At 51.2% G+C, this 20798-nt stretch overlaps 2 protein-coding genes across 5 annotated transcripts in view; one reads left to right on the top strand and one right to left on the bottom strand.

Annotated features, from left to right (window-relative positions):
- The window catches only part of LOC140720965 (NACHT, LRR and PYD domains-containing protein 3-like), a 32605-nt gene extending 21741 nt beyond the window's left edge, over nt 1-10864 (top strand). For all 4 annotated transcript variants that reach the window (XM_073035837.1, XM_073035836.1, XM_073035838.1 and 1 more), the window contains 4 exons: nt 1849-3595; nt 9603-9689; nt 9845-10012; nt 10177-10864. In XM_073035837.1, the coding sequence (XP_072891938.1) occupies nt 1849-3595; nt 9603-9689; nt 9845-10012; nt 10177-10264 (2090 nt within the window). In that variant the 3' untranslated portion in view covers nt 10265-10864. The remainder of the gene's footprint in view (nt 1-1848; nt 3596-9602; nt 9690-9844; nt 10013-10176) is intronic.
- The window catches only part of LOC140720923 (uncharacterized), a 443642-nt gene that overhangs the window by 256371 nt on the left and 166473 nt on the right, over nt 1-20798 (bottom strand). The window lies entirely within an intron of this gene.

The following is a 20798-nucleotide window of genomic DNA, read 5'->3' as shown; positions in this document are numbered from 1 at the left end:
GGTTCTGACCCACTGCGAGACCCCATACACCACTGACAAGATCCTGACACACTGTGTGATCCCAGACACCCCTGGCAGGTTCCTGACACACTGTGAGACCGCACACACCCCTGACAGGGTCCGGACCCACTGAGAGACCCAATACACCCCTTACAGGGCACCGAAACACTGTGACACCCCACACACCCCTAACAGGGTTCCAACACACTGTGAGACCCCACACACCCCTCTTAGGTCCTGACACACTGTGAACCGCACCTAACCCAGAGAGGGTTCCGACACAGTGTGAGACCCCACACACCCCCGATAGGGTCCTGTCACACTGTGAGGCCACAAACATACCTAACAGTGTCCTGACACACTGTGGGACACCGCACAACCCTGACAGTGTCCTAAAACACCTTGTAACCCCACACAACTCCCACCGGGTTCTGACACACTGCGAGACCCCATACAACCCTGAAAGGTTGCTGACACACTGTGAGACACACTCACGCCTGTTAGGGTCCTCACACACTCTGAGAACCCACACAAACCTGACAGGGTCCTGACACACTGTGAGACCCCACACACCCCTGACACGGTCCTGCCGCACTGTGAGAGCCCACACATGCCTGTTAAGGTCCTGTCACACTTTGAGACCCGACACACACCTAACAGGATCCTGACACACTGTGTGAGCCAGACACTTCTGGCAGGGTCCTGACACACCGTGAGACATCACACACCTCTTACTAGGTATTGACAAACTGTGAGACACCGAACACACCTCACAGTATCCTGATGCACTGTGAGACAGTTCCTGACACAGTGTGAGTTGACGCACACTCTTGGCAGGATCCTGACATACTGTGAGACCCCAGACACACCTGGCAGGGTCGAGACGCACTGTGAGATCCCACAGACCCCTGACAGGTTCCTGAGACACTGTGAGACCCCACACACCCCTGACACGGTCCTGCCGCACTGTGAGAGCCCACACATGCCTGTTAAGGTCCTGTCACACTTTGAGACCCGACACACGCCTAACAGGATCCTGACACACTGTGTGAGCCAGACACTTCTGGCAGGGTCCTGACACACCGTGAGACATCACACACCTCTTACTAGGTATTGACAAACTGTGAGACACCGAACACACCTCACAGTATCCTGATGCACTGTGAGACAGTTCCTGACACAGTGTGAGTTGACGCACACTCTTGGCAGGATCCTGACATACTGTGAGACCCCAGACACACCTGGCAGGGTCGAGACGCACTGTGAGATCCCACAGACCCCTGACAGGTTCCTGAGACACTGTGAGACTGCACAAACACTTGACAGCGTTCTGACATACTATGATACCCCACACACCCCTGACAGGTTCCCGACACACTCTGAGACCTCAGACACACTTGGCAGGGTCCAGACACACTGCGAGACACCACACACGCTTGACAGGGTCCTGACACACTGTGAGACCCCACACACCTCAGACAGGGTCCTGACAGCCTGTGAGACCTCACATCTGACAGGGTGCTGGCACACTGTGGGACACCACACACCCATCCAGGGTGTGAGAGTTGTGCGAGGATGTCCAGTACGGGACAGTCGGGGGTCAGTAAACTACCAGGGAAATACTCACCTTCACAGCACAGTTAATGTGGGAATGTGATGATCTGGTGTTTATCTGGACCAGGCCTCTCTGTCCAGTCAGGGGTCTGTTAATCGAATTTACTTTACTGTGCGAACATCCATTGACAAATCCAATCAATGCAACAGCTTTGAGATGACTCTTGTGTGCTTAAATACTGAGTTCTGAGTTGAGGCATCTAACAGCTTGTCCACTGTCTGTTCCCATGGAAGATGTTCAACAGAAACACAAGGAGTCTCTGCGGACACAAACTGAAACACTGAGAGCGAACACGATCCTGATGAGGGAGAAGGTGAAGGTTTTCCAGCTAGTTGATCGATACGCTGAGCTCACGGTCATTTCTACTGTTCGAGATCGGAGACTGGTGGAACATGAGCTGCTGGCAAGAGGCAGAGACCACGAGGAGTGGAGAGAAAAACTTCTCCGTGGACACCTGGAAAAACTCCGGATGGATCAGCTGTTCCAGAGCAGCTTTTCCCGAAGTAAATCCAAATCTGGGAGTTCGGCAGCAGTGGCCGGAGTCCCGGGGATCGGGAAAACAACAATGGTACAAAAGATCGTTTATGACTGGGCCAAGGGGGAAATATACCAACAATTCCAGTTTGTCTTCAGTTTCAAATTCCGGGAGTTAAACTCCATTAACTGCACAATAAACCTGAGGGAACTGATTCTGGATCAATATCCTTACTTCAGGAATATCCTGAGAGAGGTCTGGAAGAACCCAGAGGGATTGCTGTTTATATTTGATGGCTTGGATGAATTCAACGACATAATTGATTTTGATGACAGTCGGAGAGACACAGAACCTCGGTCCACATGCACAGATCCTGAATTCAAGTGCAAGGTGTCTGACATTGTGTACAGTTTAATCCAGCACAAGCTGCTCCCAGGGAGTTCAGTGCTGGTGACCACCCGCCCCACTGCGTTACATTTATTGGAAAAGGCAGAGATCAGTATCTGGGCTGAAATCCTGGGATTTGTTGGTGAGGAACGGAAGGAATATTTCATCAGACATTTTGAAGATCAGACGGTGGCGGCAGCTCTCTTCAAGCACGTGAAGGAGAACGAGATCCTGTACACCATGAGCTACAACCCCTCCTACTGCTGGATCCTCGCTCTGGCACTGGGCCCCTTCTTCACACAAAGAGTCAGGGACCCGCAGCGAGTTCCCAAGACCATCACCCAACTGTACTCTTACTATATTTACGACATCCTGAAAAACCACGGCCGTGAGATTGAGAACCCCCGTGATGTGTTACTCAGGGTTGGTCAGATGGCCTTCAGAGGAGTGTCTGAGAAGAAGATTGTGTTTACAGATGGAGATTTGATCAAGTACAATCTGCAGCCTTCCCAGTTCCTGTCCGGGTTCCTGATGGAACTTTTGGAGAGAGAGGATTCTGCCCGGAGCGTGGTGTACACATTCCCACACCTCACCATCCAAGAGTTTGTAGCTGCAGTCGCACAATTCCTGAATCCACATCCTGGGGATATCCTGATATTCCTCACTGAAGCCCACAACACGACAGATGGGCGATTTGAGGTATTTCTCCGTTTTGTTGCTGGTCTCTCCTCCCCAATGACAGCTCGGAGCCTGGAGGAGTTTCTGGGTCCATTTCCTCATGAAACAACCTGCCGGGTGATTGACTGGGTGAAGGAGGAGGTTGAACGCCAGAGTGGAAACACGGGGAGTGAAGCTGCTAAAAGGAGTAAAAGGAGACACCTGAACACATTGCACTACCTGTTTGAGTCTCAGAATCGTGGACTGGCTCAGGCCGCACTGGAATCTGTGGAAACACTTTCGTTCAATGGGATTGCGTTGACCCCGATTGACTGCGCCGTCCTGTCTCGTGTCATCGGACTCTGTGACACAATAAAATCCCTTCAAATGCAGCTCTGCTATATTCAGTGTGAAGGAATCCAGAGGCTGGGACCCGGGCTGCACAAGTGCCAGGAGTTGAGGTAACTTGATTTATTTCTCACTGTGAACTGTGAAACTGTTCCATTGTGTTGCTTCATTGTAAAAGTGTTTGTGTAAAACTGTAATAAATCAAATAGTAAAGAACTGTGACAAATGCCCAGGGGATCGGTCGGTAATTCCCCAAGGACGGGAGGGTTCTGTGGTTCCTTGTGAAGGGATATTGGAGACTTCATCAGATCGGTGAACAACGACCATTGGTTTAATGGTAGTAAATCACAGGAATGCCCGTGTTTCTCGCTGCCTGTGACACGTCCATTGACAATGTTCTTTCTCACTGTTACTGACACCCAGACCGACACTGACTGCAGCAGGTGGGTCAGAGATTCACACTCCCTTCCCTATGAGGGACAAGAGACCGTCAGCAGACTTTCCCAGTGAGAAGGAAAAAAATACCATTGTGAGATTATCCTCCCCTGCCCTTCACCGTTTGTGACTATCACCATCAGTCAACCTGTGTGACTGTGCTCACTACCAGATAGCCAGACTCCATGGGCAAATGTCCTCGATTATAATCCTAGGTTCATAACACCCATACCGTACAATCAATCTTCCAGGATCACCTTCTTCCCTCCGATCCTCCTGTGGGACATCTCTTCCTTACATGGTAACACTTTTCCTCCTGTGGGATCTCTCTTCCCAATCCCCATTCCTCCTGAGCGATCTCTCTTCACAACCCCCTTCCTCATGTGGGATCTGTCTTCCCCATTCCCGTTCCTCCTGTGGAATCTCTCTTCTCCATCCCCTCTCCTCCCGTGGGATCTCTCCTCTCAGTCCCCGTTCCTCCTGGGTGATCTCTCTTCCCCATTCGACTTCCTCCTTTGGGATATCTTCCCCATTCCCTACCTCCTGTGGGATGTCTCCTCCCCTTCCCCCTTACACTTCCAGAATCTCTATTCCTCATCCACGTTCCTCCTGTGGGTTCTGACCTTCAAATTTCCCTTCCTCCTATATGATCTTTCTTACTCATCCCCTTTCCTCCTATGGGAACTCATTTTCCCATTCACTTTCCATCTTTTGGATCTCTGTTCCCTATTCCCCTTCCTCCTGTGGGATCTCTCCTCCCCTCCCGCTTCCTCCTGTATGATCTATTTTCCTCACCCTCCTTCCTCCTGTTGAATCTCTATTCACCATTTGCCTTCCTCCTGTGGGATCTCTCTTCCACATACCCTTCCTTCTGTGGGATCTCTCCTCCTCATCCCCAATCTTCCTGTCGGACCTCTCTTACCCATCACTTTTCCACCTGTGGGATCAAAATTGCTCACAACCCTCCCTCGTGTCGGAGTTTTCTTCCTAAAAGCCCCTTCCTCCAGTGGGATCTCTCCTCCCCATCACCTTCGTACTGTGGGATCTCCCTTCCACATTCCCCTTCCTCCTGTGGGATCTCTCTTCCACATCGGCTTCCTCCTATGGGATCGCTGTTCCCTATCTCCTTCCTGCTGTTGGATATCTCTTCCCCAATACCCATCCTCCTGTCGTATCTCTCTTCCCCATCCCTCTTCTGTGGGATCTCTCTTTCCCATTTCCCTTCATCCTAGGGAAACTCTCTTCCACATTCCCTTCCTCCTGTGGAATTTAACTTCCCCGTTCCAGTTCTTCCTGTGGGATATTTCTTCCACAGGTCTATTCCTTATGTGGGATCTCTTCCAAATCCCCTTTCTCTTGTGGGATTTCTCCTCCCCATCCGCCTTCCTGCTGCAGAATCTATCTTCTCCAACCCCCTTCCTCCTGTGGGATCTCTCTTCCTCATCCCCATACCTCCTGTGGGAACTCTCATCCCCATCCCCCTTCCTCCTGTGTGATCTGTGTTCCCCATCTCCTTCCTCCTGTGGGATATCTCAGCCCTAGCTCCATTCCTCCTGTGTGATCTCTCTTCCCCATTCCCACCTGTGGGATCGCTCGTTCACCATCACCCTTCCTAATGTGGGATCTCCCGTTCCCGCCCCAATCCTTCCTCCGGTAGGATCACTCAGCCCCATCTCCCTTCCTGCTGTGGAATATCCCTTTCCCAGATCCATTCTTCCTGTGGGATCTCTCTTCCGCATTCCCCTTCCTCCTGTTGAATCTCTTCCCCATTCCGTTCTTCCTGTGGGATCTTTCCTCCCCGTTCCCTTCCTCCAGTACGAACTCTCGTCCTCATTCCCCTTCCTCATGTGGGATCTCTCTCCCCCCTTTCCCTTCCCCCTGTGGGATCACTATTCTCCATCCCCTTTCCTCCTTTGGAATCTCGCTTCCCCATTCACTTCCTGCTGTGGGATCTTTCTTCCCCATCCCCCTTCCTTCTGTGCGACCTCTTCCCTTTCCCCTTCCTCCTTTGGGAAGTCTTTTCCACATCCACTTCCTCCTGTGGATTTCTCTTCCCCATTCCACTCTCTCCAGTGGGATCTCTCTTCTTCTGCTCTATTCCTCCTGTCGGAAATCTTCAAAATCCCCTTCCTCTTCTGGGATCTCTCTTCACCATTCCCCTTCCTGCGTTGGGTTCTGTCTTCCACATCCCCTTCATCCTGTGGGATCTCTCTTCCCTATCCGCCATCCTGCTGGGATATCTCTTCCTCATCTCCATTCCTCCTGTGGGATAGCTCGTTCATCATCCCCCTTCCTAATGTGGGATCTCCGGTTCCCGCCCCAATCCTTCCTCCGGTAGGATCACTCAGCCGCATCTCACTTCCTCCTGAGGGATATCACTTTCCCAGCTCCATACCTCTTGTACAATATCTCTTCCCCATCCCCTTCCTCTTGTACGATCTGTATTCCACATCTCCTTCTTCCTGTGGGATATCACATTCCCAGCTCCATGCCTCCTGTGTGATCTCTCTTCCCTATCCTCTATCCTTCTGTGGGACCTCGTTTCCCCATCACCTTCCTCCAGTGGGATATCTCTTCCCCAGATCCATTCGCCTTATGGGATCTCTCTTCGTCATTCTCCCTTCCTCCTGTCGCATCACTCTTCCGCATCTCTTCCTCGTGTGGAATCTTATTTCCCCATACCCCTTCCTCGTGTGGGATCTCTCTTCTGTATCTCATCCTTCCTTCTGTGTGATCACTCTTCTCCAACCCCCTTTCCCCTGTGGGATCACTCTTCCTTTTCCCCCTTCCTCCTGTGGGATTAAAATTGCCCACGGCCCTCCCTACTTTGGAAACTCTCGTTCCCGTCCCTCTTAATCCCGTTGTATCTCGCTTCAGCATCCCATCCATCCTTCTGTACGATCTCTCTTCACCCAAACCCTTCCCCCTGTGGGATCGCTCTTGACCATCCCGTTTCCTCTTTTGGAATCTTCCTTCCCCACCCCTTCCTGGTGCGGGATCTTTCTTCCCCATTCCCCTTCCTTCTATTGGATCTGTTCCCCATCCCCTTCCTCCTGTGGGATCTCTCTGCACCATCCCCATTCCTCCTATGGGAACTCTCATCTCCATCTCCCTTCCTCCTGTGGGTCCTCTCTTCCCCATTCCCCATCATCCTCCGGGGTGTCTCTTCCACATCCCCTTCCTCCTGAGGGATCTCTTCCAAATCCACTTTGTCCTGTGGGATCTCTCCTCCTCTTCGCCCTTCCTCCTGTACGACCTCACTTCCACATCCGCCTTCCTCCTATGTGATCTGTGTTCCCCAACTCCTTCCTATTGTGGGATATCTCATCCCCAGCTCGATTTCTCCTGTGTGATCTCTCTTCCCCATTTCTCTTCCACCTGTGGGATCTCTGTACCCCAGCTCCATTCCTCCTGTGGGATCACTCGTTCACCATCCCCCTTCCTAATGTGGGATCTCCCGTTCCCGCCCCAATCCTTCCTCCGGTAGGATCACTCAGCCCCATCTCCCTTCCTGCTGTGGGATCTTTCTTCCCAGATCCATTTCTCCTGTGGGATCTCTCTTCCCCATTCCTCTTCCTCCTGTGGGATCTCTGTTCCCCATTCCCTTTCCTCCTTTGGAATCTCCCTTTTCCATCCCCATCCTTCTGTAGGATCTCTATTCTCCATCCCCCTTCCTCCTGTAGGATCTCTATTCTCCATCCCCCTTCCTCCTGTACGACCTCCCTTCCACATCCGCCTTCCTCCTGTGGGATCTCTCTTCCCCATCCCCCTACCTCCTGTGGGATCTCTCTTCCCAATCCCCCTTCCTTCTCTTTGATCTCTCTTCCCCATCCCCCTTCGTCCTGTTGGATCTCTACCCCATCCCCCTTCCTCTTGTGGGGTCTGTCTTCCCCATCCCCCTCCTGTGGGATCTCTCTTCCCCATCCCCCTTCCTCCTGTGGGGTCTCTCTTCCCCATCCCCCTCCTGTGGGATCTCTCTTCCCCTTCCCACATCCTCCTGTGTGATATTCCTCCTGTCTGATCTGTGTTCCCCATCTCCATCCTATCTTATCCCCAGCTCCATTCCTCAGGTGTGATCTCTCTTCTCCATTTCTCTGCCACCTATGGGATCTCCGTTCCCCAGCTGCATTCCTCCTGTGGGATCGATTCTTCCCTTCCCCCTTTCTCCTGTACAATCTCTCTTCCTCATCCCCCTTCCTCCTGTGGGATCTCTCTTCCCCATTTCCTATCCTCCCATGGGATCTCTGTTTCCCATCTCATTTCCTCGTTTGAAATCTTCCTTCCCCATCCCCTTCCTGGTGTGGGATCTTTCTTCGCCATTCACATTTTTTCTGTGCGGTCTCTCTTCCCTATCCCCTTCCTCGAGTGGGATCTCTCCTCCCCTTCCCCCTTCCACCTGTACGACCTCCCTTCCACATCCGCCTTCCTCCTGTGTGATCTGTGTTCCCCATCTCCATCCTACTGTGTGCTATCTTATCCCCAGCTGCTTTCCTCAGGTGTGATCTCTCATCCCCATTTCTTTGCCACCTGTGGGATCTCTGTTCCCCAGCTGCACTCCTCCTGTGGGATCTCTTATCCCCTTGTCCCTTCCTCCTGTACGATCACTCTTTCCCATCTCCCTTCCTCCTGTGGAAACTCTCTTTTCCATCACCGTTTTTCCTGTGGGATAAAAATTGCCTCCCTCCTGTCGGATCCCAATCCTCCTGTAGGATATCACTTTCCCATTTCCTTTCCTCCTGTGGGATATCTGTTCCCCATCCCCTTTCCTCGTTTGGAATCTTCCTTCCCCATTCCCTTCCTGGTGTGGGATCTTTCTTCCCCATCCCCCTTCCTTCTGTGCGACCTCTTCCCTTTCCCCTTCCTCCTTTGGGAAGTCTTTTCCACATCCACTTCCTCCTGTGGATTTCTCTTCCCCATTCCACTTCCTCCTGTGGGATCTCTCTTAGTCAGCTCTATTCCTTCTGTGGGATCTCCTCCCTATCCCCCTCCTCCTGTGCGATCGGTGTTTCCCATCTCATTCATCCTGTGGGATCTCTCTTCCTCATTCACCTTCCTCCAGTGGGATCTGTCTTCCCCATCCCCATTCCTACTGTACGATCTCTCTTCCCCACCCTCCTTCCGCCTATGTGACCTATTTTTCCCATCCCCCTTTCTTCTGTGGGAGATCTCTTCCTCATCTCCACTCCTCCTGTGGGATCGCTCGTTCCCCATTCCCCCTTCCTAACGTGGGATCTCTCGTTCCCACCCCCTTCCTCCGGTAGGATCACATCCCCATCTCCATTCCTCCTGTGAGTTATCTCTTTCCTAGCTCCATTCCTGCTGTGGGATCTCCCTTTCCCATTTTCATTCCTCCTGTGATATCTGTTCCTCATCCCCTTCCTCCTGTGAGATCCCTCGGGACTTTCATCCCTGCCCCTCCCGACTCTCTCACATCAGAAACAGATTTCTAACCATCGGAGAATGAGACAGAATATGTGGAGTTTACAGGGTCACACCGACAGACTAAATTACTGACATTCGGCGAATACCCTGGAACTGGTCAGAGAGAGGCATTGACAGTGATGGGAACTCCGAACAGTGATTTACTGAAGGGTTTAATGTTTCCTTAAATATATGAGAGAGAGAGATTACCCCAGACCCACGGTTTGAATCACTTTGTTCATCAATTTGTCTGTTTGTGTTTAGACTTGGGGAAAATAACCTGGGAGATTCAGGAGTGAAACTGGTGTCTGCGGCGATGAGGAACCTGGAGTGTAAAATACAGAAACTTCAGTAAGTATCAGATTGTGGGAGATTGTGTTTACAATCACTGGGTGTCTGACACTGAACATTAATGTGATCAGTAATTGTGATCCTGATTAACACTGGGGATTTGTACCGTCTCCTGTCTCTCTGTGTCCTTCACCCTCACTCTCTCTCATCTCCAGGCTGAGGGATGTCGGTCTCACAGATTCTGGTGCCGAGGATCTCGTCTCCGCTCTCAGTACAAACCCATCACTGACGGAGCTGAACCTGAGTTTCAACTCGCTGACTGACCGATCTGTCCCCGCTCTCCGCCGCCTCATACTGACCCTCCCGAGTCTGGAGCTGATCGAGTGAGTGTTTGTGTTAATGTTCAATGTGATAAAATATCAGCGGATCCGCGGGTTTTCTGGTGATATTTGTCTGTGAGTGTTGTTGAAACATTAACCCCGGTCCCCTGTTACTGACACTGTTGTGTAATCTGTTTATTTCAACTTTATTCTCCCATCTGTTTCAGGTTGGACGGGAATCGGTTCAGTCAGGCCGGGGAGAAGGAACTGAGATGTCTGCAGGAACCCAGACCCGGACTGAGAGTGACCGTGTGAACATCTGAATGTGTGAACATCCCCGCCCGCCGGGATAGTGGCATTTTGGTCAATTCCCCGCCCTCCCATTTATTGCCGCGCGCCTGGTTTAATTGCCAACGGTTTTAATGGAACGGCGCCAGTCTCGCTCGGAGTGACGTATTTCCGCCTGCTCTCCAGCGACGCACCTTCCGCGGATGTGCATTTCGAAACTCCTTCACGTGAGAACCGGGGGGCAGGATTCCGTCTAGGACTCCAATGTCTCGGGGTGGGATTCTCCCGGGAGAGAATCTTTTTGCTTCCTTTGCTGAGGACGGTGCATTCGGCAGCCTGGCCGATATAATGATGTTAAATGGACAAATCCCTCGGCAGTGACCCTGGATCTGCAGCGATCCCGGACACGGCCCTGAAGTGTGATTTTATAATCATCGGTTCCCCGATGCAGAGTGACGGTGAGAAACGGGACTGATTATTCAACCGGTCACTCGTTGTCGCCGGTCAGTTAATTGTGTGTGACTGTGAGTGAGTCGGGAGCCGCTTATTTATTCCCGCACGTCAGCAGCTCACACATTGTTTAATTTACATTTGTCATGATGAAATCAATAAACCGCTGTAACTTCCTGTCCTGGTGCCGGACTCGAGTTTTATTTGAGGTTTCTGCTGCCCCCCGCACCCTGTGCACTGCAACAGTGGGTCGGAGCTCCTCACACTGACACAGTAGCGTCTCAGCTCCAGGCTGAGGGAGGACGGACTGGCAGAGTCTGGGTGCCCAGGATCTCATCTCCACCCAACCCCCTTCCTGGGTAACTGACACCCTCCTGCCACCCGCAAACAGTTAAAATAGACTGTTATCAGCCGTGATTCCACCGAGGTCCGGACTACGAGAGGAATGGGGGATGAAATACCAGTTTAAGTACGGCATTCACACCCTCTACACCGTCCCATCACACAAACTCCGGGTCAGACACAGATTGAAGCTTCTTGCAAACTTTCCCAAAAAACACTACCGGGAACAGACAGAGTGATTCTCCCCCCACATCGTCCCTAAACACACTCCTGCGGTCAGACACAGAGTGAAGATCCCTCCGCACAGTCCCATCACACAATCCCTGGGTCAGACACCCCTTCCCATTCAATCCCACCGTCCGCACTCCCAATGGACACCACCCCTTCCCATTCAGTCCCACTGTCCGCACTCCCAATAGACCCCACCCCTTACCGTTCACTCCCACCGTCCGCACTCGAAATAGACCCCACCCCTTCCCATTCACTCCCACCGTCCGCACTCCCAATAGACCCCAGCTCTTCCAGTACACTCCCACCGTCCGCACTCGAAATAGACACCACCCCTTCCCATTCACTCCCACCGTCCGCACTCCCAATAGACCCACCCCTTCCCGTTCACTCCCACCGTCCGCACTCCCAATAGACCCCACCCCTTCCCGTTCACTCCCACCGTCCGCACTCCCAATAGACCCCACCATTCCCGATCACTCCCAACGTCCGCACTCCCAATAGACACCACCCCTTCCCGTTCACTCCCACTGTCCGCACTCCCAATAGAGACCACCCCTTCCCGTTCACTCCCAACGTCCGCACTCCCAATAGACCCTACCCTTTCCCGTTCACTCTCTCCGTCCGCACTCCCAATGGACCCCACCACTTCCCGTTCAGTCCCACCGTCCGCACTCCCATAGACACCAACCCTTCCCATTCATTCCCACCGTCCGCACTCCCAATAGACACCACCCCTTCCCATTCACTTCCACCGTCCGCACTCCCAATAGACCCCACCCCTTCTCATTCACCCCACCGTCCGCACTCCCAAAAGAACCAACCCCTTCCCATTCACTCACACTGTCCGCACTCCCAATAGACCCCACACTTTCCCGTTCACTCCCACCGTCCGCACTCCCAATAGACCCCACCCCCTCCCGTTCACTGCCACCGTCCGCACTCCCAATAGACCCCACCCCTTCACATTCACTCCCATCGTCCGCACTCCCAATAGACCCCACCCCTTCCCGTTCACTCCCACCTTTCGCACTCCCAATAGACCCCACCCATTCCCGTTCACTCCGACCGTCCGCACCCCCAATGGACCCCACCCCTTCCCGTTCACTCCCACCGTCCGCACTCCCAATAGACACCACCCCTTCCCATTCATTCCCACCGTCCGCACTCCCAATAGAACCCACCACTTCCCATTCACTCCCACCGTCCGGACTCCCAATACACACCACTCCTACCCGTTCACTCCCACCATCAGCACTCCCAATAGACACCACCACTTCCCATTCACTCCCATCGTCCGCACTCCCAATAGACCCCACCCCTTCCCGTTCACTCCCACCTTTCGCACTCCCAATAGACCCCACCCATTCCCGTTCACTCCGACCGTCCGCACCCCCAATGGACCCCACCCCTTCCCGTTCACTCCCACCGTCCGCACTCCCAATAGACACCACCCCTTCCCATTCATTCCCACCGTCCGCACTCCCAATAGAACCCACCACTTCCCATTCACTCCCACCGTCCGGACTCCCAATACACACCACTCCTACCCGTTCACTCCCACCATCAGCACTCCCAATAGACACCACCACTTCCCATTCACTCCCACCGTCCGCACTCCCAATAGACCCCACCCCTTCCCGTTCACTCCCACCGTCCGCACTCCCAATAGACCCCACCCCTTCCCGTTCACTCCCACCGTCCGGACTCCCAATACACACCACTCCTACCCGTTCACTCCCACCATCCGCACTCCCAATAGACACCACCACTTCCCATTCACTCCCACCGTCCGCACTCCCAATAGACCCCACCCCTTCCCGTTCACTCCCACCGTCCGCACTCCCAATAGACCCCACCCCTTCACATTCACTCCCACCGTCCGCACTCCCAATAGACACCACCCCTTCCCGTTCACTCCCACAGTCCGCACTCCTAATAGACCCCACCCCTTCCCGTTCACTCACACCGTTCGCACTCCCAATAGACCCCACCCCTTCCCGTTCACTCCCACCGTCCGCACTCCCAATGGACCCCACCCCTTTCCGTTCACTCCCACCGTCCGCAATCCCAATAGACACCACCCCTTCCCATTCACTCCCACCGTCCGCACTCCCAATAGACCCCACCCCTTCACATTCACTCCCACCGTCCGCACTCCCAATGGACCCCACCCCTTCCCGTTCACTCCCACCGTCCGCACTCCTAATAGACCCCACCCCTTCCCGTTCACTCACACCGTTCGCACTCCCAATAGACCCCACCCCTTCCCGTTCACTCCCACCGTCCGCACTCCCAATGGACCCCACCCCTTCCTGTTCACTCCCACCGTCCGCACTCCCAATAGACCCCACCCCTTCACATTCACTCCCACCGTCCGCACTCCCAATGGACCCCACCCCTTCCCGTTCACTCCCACCGTCCGCACTCCTAATAGACCCCACCCCTTCCCGTTCACTCCCACCGTTCGCACTCCCAATAGACCCCACCCCTTCCCGTTCACTCCCACCGCCCGCACTCCCAATAGACCCCACCCCTTCCCATTCGCCCCACCGTCCGCACTCCCAATAGAACCCACCACTTACCATTCACTCCCACCGTCCGCACTCCCAATAAACCCCACCCCTTCCCATTCACTCCCACCGTCCGCACTCCCAATAGACACAAACCCTTCCCATTCACTCCCACCGTCCGCACTCCCAATAGAACCCACCCCTTCCCGTTCACTCCCACCCTCCGCACTCCCAATAGACCCCACCCCTTCCCGTTCACTCCCACCGTCCGCACTCCCAATAGACCCCACCCCTTCGCATTCACTCCCACCGTCCGCACTCCCAATAGACCCCACCCCTTCCCGTTCACTCCCACCGTCCGCACTCCCAATAGACCCCACCCCTTCCCGTTCACTCCCACCGTCCGCACTCCCAATAGACCCCACCCCTTCCCATTCACTCCCACCGTCCGCACTCCCAATAGACACCACCCCTTCCCATTCACTGCACCAATCTGTATTCCTAACGGGACGCAGTCCTACCCATTCGGTCTCATCGTCCGACCTGCCAATGGACCCCAGCCCTTCCAGTTCACTCCCACACCCCTTCCCGTTTACTACCACCAGCTGACTCCCAATGGGACTCCTTCCAGTTCATTTCCAACTGGTCTGTCAACCTGGAAATTGGCGGGCACGCCCGAATTCCGTGTCTGAAAGAACTCAGGGCTTCATTTAGGGAATTTGACCAGAACGCCGATGATTTATTAGTTACTCGGAAGTCGAGGGTCGTGTGGATGTTGACGACTTTGAAACACTGATGATGCTCATCTCCTGGCGGAGACGATGGATACGATCGGACTGAAGGACATTCGGCACGTCTTCCTGAAAATAGCGTGGGTAGGGTTGGGGGTCAGTGTGGTGAGGGAGGTTTAATGGTTTCAGTGTCCCCACTACGGGAGATTCATCGAGCCCGGTTCCCGGTGTCCACATAGCCCACTGGAAGATATCCAGGGCACGGTTCCCGGTCTCCAAATCCCAAACTGGGAATTTTGCCAGGCACGATTCCCGATCTCTGTCTCCACACCAAGACTTTTACCGCGCACGGTGTCGGGTCTCTGTATCGACACCGGGAATATTACCGCACACGTTTCCTGGTGTCTGTATCCTCCTCTCTCCACGACACTCGGAGTGATGACGCACAGGATCCGGAGATGAGGATGTCGGATCGGTCTCTATTGTTTGCGATATATTTATTATTTGTGATAAACAGTCTGCGCAATCGAGTGGAGGGTGGTCGAGAGTGTCTGTCCTGCGAGGGGCTCCTGATTGAAAATGGTGAATAGGGAGGGAGCGACAGAAGGATTTAGAATGATCACTAGGGAGGGAGTGAAAGGTTGACTGAAAATGGTCTCCGGGGAGAAAGTGATGGGCTGAGTGACAGTGGGCGCCAGGGAGGGGGCGATGGACGGAATTAAGATGGCCGTGGTTACCTTGTTTCTCATGGCCGGCATTGAGGGAGTGATACACTGACAAGAGAGTGGGAGTGACAGGCAGAGTTAAAATGACCGGCAGGGTGGGAATTGTGCACTGACTGAAAATTATCACAGGTGGGGGAAGGAGTTATGTGCTGAATAAATATAGGATTCTGGATTAAAACCAGAACGTAAAATTAATCCCAGGGAGAGAGTGACGCGCGAGTATAACATTGTCAAAAAGGAGGAGTGACGTGCACTTTGAAAATGGTTTCCAGGAAGGAAGGGAGGGATGAGAGAAAATGGACGGCAGGAGGTGACAGAGAGAGTGACGGCCCGACCTGAAATAGACCCTGCTTCCTTTGTTACAATGGCCGACAGGGAGAGTGGTGGACAGACTTCAAATGGCCAACAGAGACGGAGATACGCACCACGTAAAATGGCCGAAATGGAGACAGTGGCACATTGAGAAGAGAGAGGGGGTAATGGGTCAATGTAAAATGACCTATTGCTCTGACATAAAATGGCCGCTGATTCGCTTAAAATGCCTGACGGGACAGTTTAGGGAGGTGATACTCCGATTGAAACCGGCCGTCACCATCCTTAATTTTGTTGGAAAAAAAAGGGAGAGATGTGGTGACTGAAGGAGACTCCGCTCGGCCGGGTTGAAACGGGACCAAGGAGGGAGAGATGTGTGTCTGAAGGAGACCCCGCTCGGCCGGGTTGAAACGGGCCCAAGGAGGGAGAGATGTGGTGACTGAAGGAGACCCCGTTCGGCCGGGTTGAAACGGGACCAAGGAGGGAGAGACGTGGTGACTGAAGGAGACCCCGTTCGGCCGGGTTGAAACGGGACCAAGGAGGGAGAGATGTGTTGACTGAAGGAGACCCCGTTCGGCCGGGTTGAAACGGGACCAAGGAGGGAGAGATGTGGTGACTGAAGGAGACCCCGTTCGGCCGGGTTGAAACGGGACCAAGGAGGGAGAGATGTGGTGACTGAAGGAGACCCCGTTCGGCCGGGTTGAAACGGGACCGAGGGAGCGACACCTTGGTTAAAGTGAGCGGCAGAGAAGGAGTGAAGATCACGTTGACTTCAAACGGCCGACGCTTCACTGGAAATGGCCGCTGGGGAGGGAGTGACGGCTTTGGAAGAAGTGAGCACAAGAGAAGGAGGGACGCGCTGATTTAAAATGGGCGAATCCTTGTTTAATGTGGCCGCCAGGGATGGAGTGAGACACTGACTTACAATAGCCACTGTCACACACAGAATCTATGGCGAAGGAACATGCGGTGCCCATGGATACAATCCCGGGATCGAGAGTGTTATTGATTGTAATAAAAGTATTTTAATTTGTGTTTTCTATCGTCTTGGGTATTGTACATATGTTTTAATTCTAATGATTATGTCATTGAATAAACTAATATATCTATCTCAGATATACACACATACACATATACATGTGGGTTTTGGGGAGGAGGGGTGAGGGGTTTGAGAGGAAGAGGGGTGATGGGACGAGGAGTGGACTGATGAGACGGTGAGCGTGGCGAAGTCACTGACTCAATAGGGGACGGAAAGGGGAGGGGCGCAAGTCCCTGTCACAAACTGGAGGCCGACATGGAGAAGATAAAGCCGGTGTGAGGAGGAGTGAAACGGCAGGAAGAGAATGCGAGTGATGGGACAGGGAGGGAGGGCAAGTGATGGGACGTGGAGGGAGGGGAACATGGGATGGGAAGAGAGGGGATGTAATGGGATGGGAGGGAGTGTCTGATGTGGTGACCAGTGCTATCATGTTTGCGGTTGTGTGCTGGGGCAGCAGGCTGAGGGCAGCAGACACCAACAGAATCAACAAACTCATTCGTAAGGCCAGTGATGTTGTGGGGGTTGAACTGGACTCTCTGATGGTGGTGTCTGAAAAGAGGTTGCTGTCCAAGTTGCATGCCATCTTGGACAATGATGCCCATCCACTCCATAATGTACTGGTTAGGCACAGGAGTACATTCAGACAGAGACTCATTCCACCGATATGCAACACCGAGCGTCATAGGAAGTCATTCCTGCCTGTGGCCATCAAACTTTACAACTCCTCCCTCAGAGTGTCAGACACCCTGAGCCAATAGGCTGGTCCTGAACTTATTTCCACTGGGCATGATTAACTTATTATTATTTATTTATTTGTGGTTTAATATTGCTATATTTCTACACTATTCTTGGTTGGTGCGGCTGTAACGGAACGCAATTTCCCTCGGGATCAATAAAGTCTGACTGTCTGTCTGTCTTTAGCAGCCGGAGCTGAGAGCAAAAGGAAAACAAAACGTGCAGCAGCAGTAATACCATTGACAATAATTTACCTGTTTAAAGACAGGATATAAAATTGTAGCATCATACATCCCACAGCTATTCGACACTCACTTAGATAATCACAATATACTTACAGAAGAGCAAAAAGTGTGCCGTGAGGGTGTGAAAATATGAAAAGATAACTGATAATAGATTCTGAAATTCTAAATCAAGCCCAAATGAATATGAAAGCTTTCAAGTGGTTATGTTGACTACCGAAAATCATTTAATTCTGCCCCACACTAGAGACACATGTAATTTGGACTGGACAACCGCAGAACATTAGACACAATGAAAGGTGCAATAGAGCGAGTAGATAGATAGATAGATAGATAGATAGATAGATAGATAGATAGATAGATAGATAGATAGATAGATAGATAGATAGATAGATAGATAGATAGATAGATAGATAGATAGATACTTTATTCATCCCCATGGGGAAATTCAACCTTTTTTCCAATGTCCCATACACTTGTTGTAGCAAAACTAATTACATACAATACTTAACTCAGTAAAAAATATGATATACATCTAAATCACTATCTCAAAAAGCATTAATAATAGCTTTAAAAAAAGTTCTTAAGTCCTGGCGGTTGAATTGTAAAGCCTAATGGCATTGGGGAGTATTGACCTCTTCATCCTGTCTGAGGAGCATTGCATCGATAGTAACCTGTCGCTGAAACTGCTTCTCTGTCTCTGGATGGTGCTATGTAGAGGATGTTCAGGGTTTACCATAATTGACCGTAGCCTACTCAGCGCCCTTCGCTCAGCTACCGATGTTAAACTCTCCATTACTTTGCCCACGACAGAGCCCGTCTTCCTTACCAGCTTATTAAGACGTGAGGCGTCCCTCTTCTTAATGCTGCCTCCCCAACACGCCACCACAAAGAAGAGTAGAGCAGCAAGGTCCGATACTCCCGATGGATCGAAATGAAACAGATGAAACAAATGAAACCTGGGATAGCGAACCGCAAGCAAATTAGATCATGGTGTGCCAAATGGAAATAAATCACTTCAGGGCTTAAGAAAATGAGCCAGAAAGAGCTCAACAGTGAAAATATTACAAAGGCAACACACAGGTTTGCTGCAAATACATTATGTTTGTTTTTCGAAACAGATCTGGAAAACTGATAAAGAAAAATAACAATTGAAATGAAATTTTTAGAAAACACTACATACACCTGAGAACAGGTACCTTGGACAGAGGCGGAAGAGGAATAACAGACGTAATAAGTTTACACACCAGTCAGATGAAACTTCGAAAGATAACTTTTCATCAAGGAAGACAGGATTTAGCAATCAACGCGAGCATGTGGAATTCTGATATGGAGCCCGCAACATTAAACTTCAATGAAAGTACAAAATAGAAAAAAATAACAAAATTATCACTTTGGAAGAAAGCGTTAACCAATGGAAGAACGTGACCCTCTGTGGAGGACATCCCCACGATCTGAACAGAGTCGATGTCGACAAGGAAACGGCGAAGGTTTGGCTCAGAGTTGGAGTCCTTTTCCCAGGAACGGGGCAACACAAGGTGTTGAACTCTGAACCAATATAAAATACAGAAGAAAAGAACAACAAATTCAAGACGACAATGTCACGAGAAAGCAGAAACAATCAATCGCAGCACAGGATCCTGCAGCAGATTAACTCAGTTTGATTACTGATACAGGTGAAATCAGGTGGCAAGCGTCATTCACCAAGTTCTTGCTTTAAAATGCTAACTCATTAATTGCAGCGTACGTTACTACAGAGAGAACCTGATCCAGTTTGAGATTCGGAGTCCTACAGTTATATTAAGACCGGTCCATCATTACAGACAGGGCCGATACATGATGCCCGTCCAGATAAAGAAGCGACAACAACTTATAGCCATTCCAGGCACACACAACTTCCATAAATCAAAATGAAAACCACCGGCAATGTGCTGACTTAGAAGATAAAATTGAAATGCTGTTGAAAATGATCGGGATATAAGACCATAAGACAAAACTGCAGGGTGAATTCTATCATGTTATGATCACTTATCCCGAAGGGTTCCTTTACCTTAAGTTCTACAATCAACTTCAGTTCATTGCACAACACCGAATCGAGAACAGCTGATCCCGCAGTGGGCTCAACCAGCGCTGGTCGAAAAGGGATGTCGAAGGAATTCCAGAAGTTCCCCCTGTTTCGATCTGGCACCAACCTTATTTTCCCAATCTACCTGTATATTGAAATCGCTCATGATGATCGGAACATTGCCCGTTTGGCATGGATTTTCTATCTCCCGTTGTCATTTGCAGACCACATCTTTACTCTGGTTTGGAGGTCTGTACATAACTCCCATTAGGGTCTTTATTACCTTTGCAGTCTGTTACTTCTACCCACAACGATTCAACACTTTTCGATCCTATGTCACCCATTTCTTATGATTTGATTTCATTTTGTTTAACCAACAGAACCCACCAACCCCTCTGTATATCTGCTGGTCCCTCAAATACAATGTGGATCCTTGGACATTAAGCTCCCAGCTAAAATCTTCTTTCCGCCACGATTCAGTGATGCCCACAACTTCTTAACCGCCGATTTGTAACTCTGCTACAAGTTCATCTACATTATTCCATATACTGTGCGTTTCCAAGTATAACACCTTGAGTTCTGCATTCACCCTCTTCAATTTTGTCCGCCTTTAACATTGCAGCATCCTGTTGACTGCATTTTTGTCCCATTGTGAGCCTCTCTTCACTCAGAGTCTGACTATACACTGGCTCTGTTTCTGAAACAACTCCCTCATCCTCAGCACGATCACCCCGGTTCCAATCCACCGCCAGATCAGCTTAGACATCCCGAACAGACATTGTCTGGTATACATTGTCCAATAGTAATACTCACCACTGGTCTCATCCTAAAGACTCTATGCATTATTTTTAAGCAATTAGACCTTCACAGCAATATTTATGCAAATCTCCATACTGCCATAATAATAAACAATTCTAGAATACTCCTAAAACTCCCCGCAATTAAGAAAATAAGTGCCCACTGCGATGCAAATACCGCAAGTTTGACCACCTTGAGCTGAAAAAGAATTAAAATAGAAATCAGAATGAAAAGCTTCATTATGCTTGTGATAGACGGGGTTGGTAATGCTGATTAACACCATCTACACAAAAATTGTCTCAATGGCGTGTTTCTCAAACAACCTCTGGGTTGTCTACCCCGTCTGAACAATTCCAGCTCCTGACCTTCACATGAGGATTA

This window comes from Hemitrygon akajei, unplaced genomic scaffold (genome assembly GCF_048418815.1).
Source record: "Hemitrygon akajei unplaced genomic scaffold, sHemAka1.3 Scf000048, whole genome shotgun sequence".
Taxonomy (NCBI): Eukaryota; Metazoa; Chordata; class Chondrichthyes; order Myliobatiformes; family Dasyatidae; genus Hemitrygon; species Hemitrygon akajei.
The sequence above is the reverse complement of the archived record's forward strand: the minus strand, read 5'-3'. Positions and strand labels throughout refer to the sequence as shown.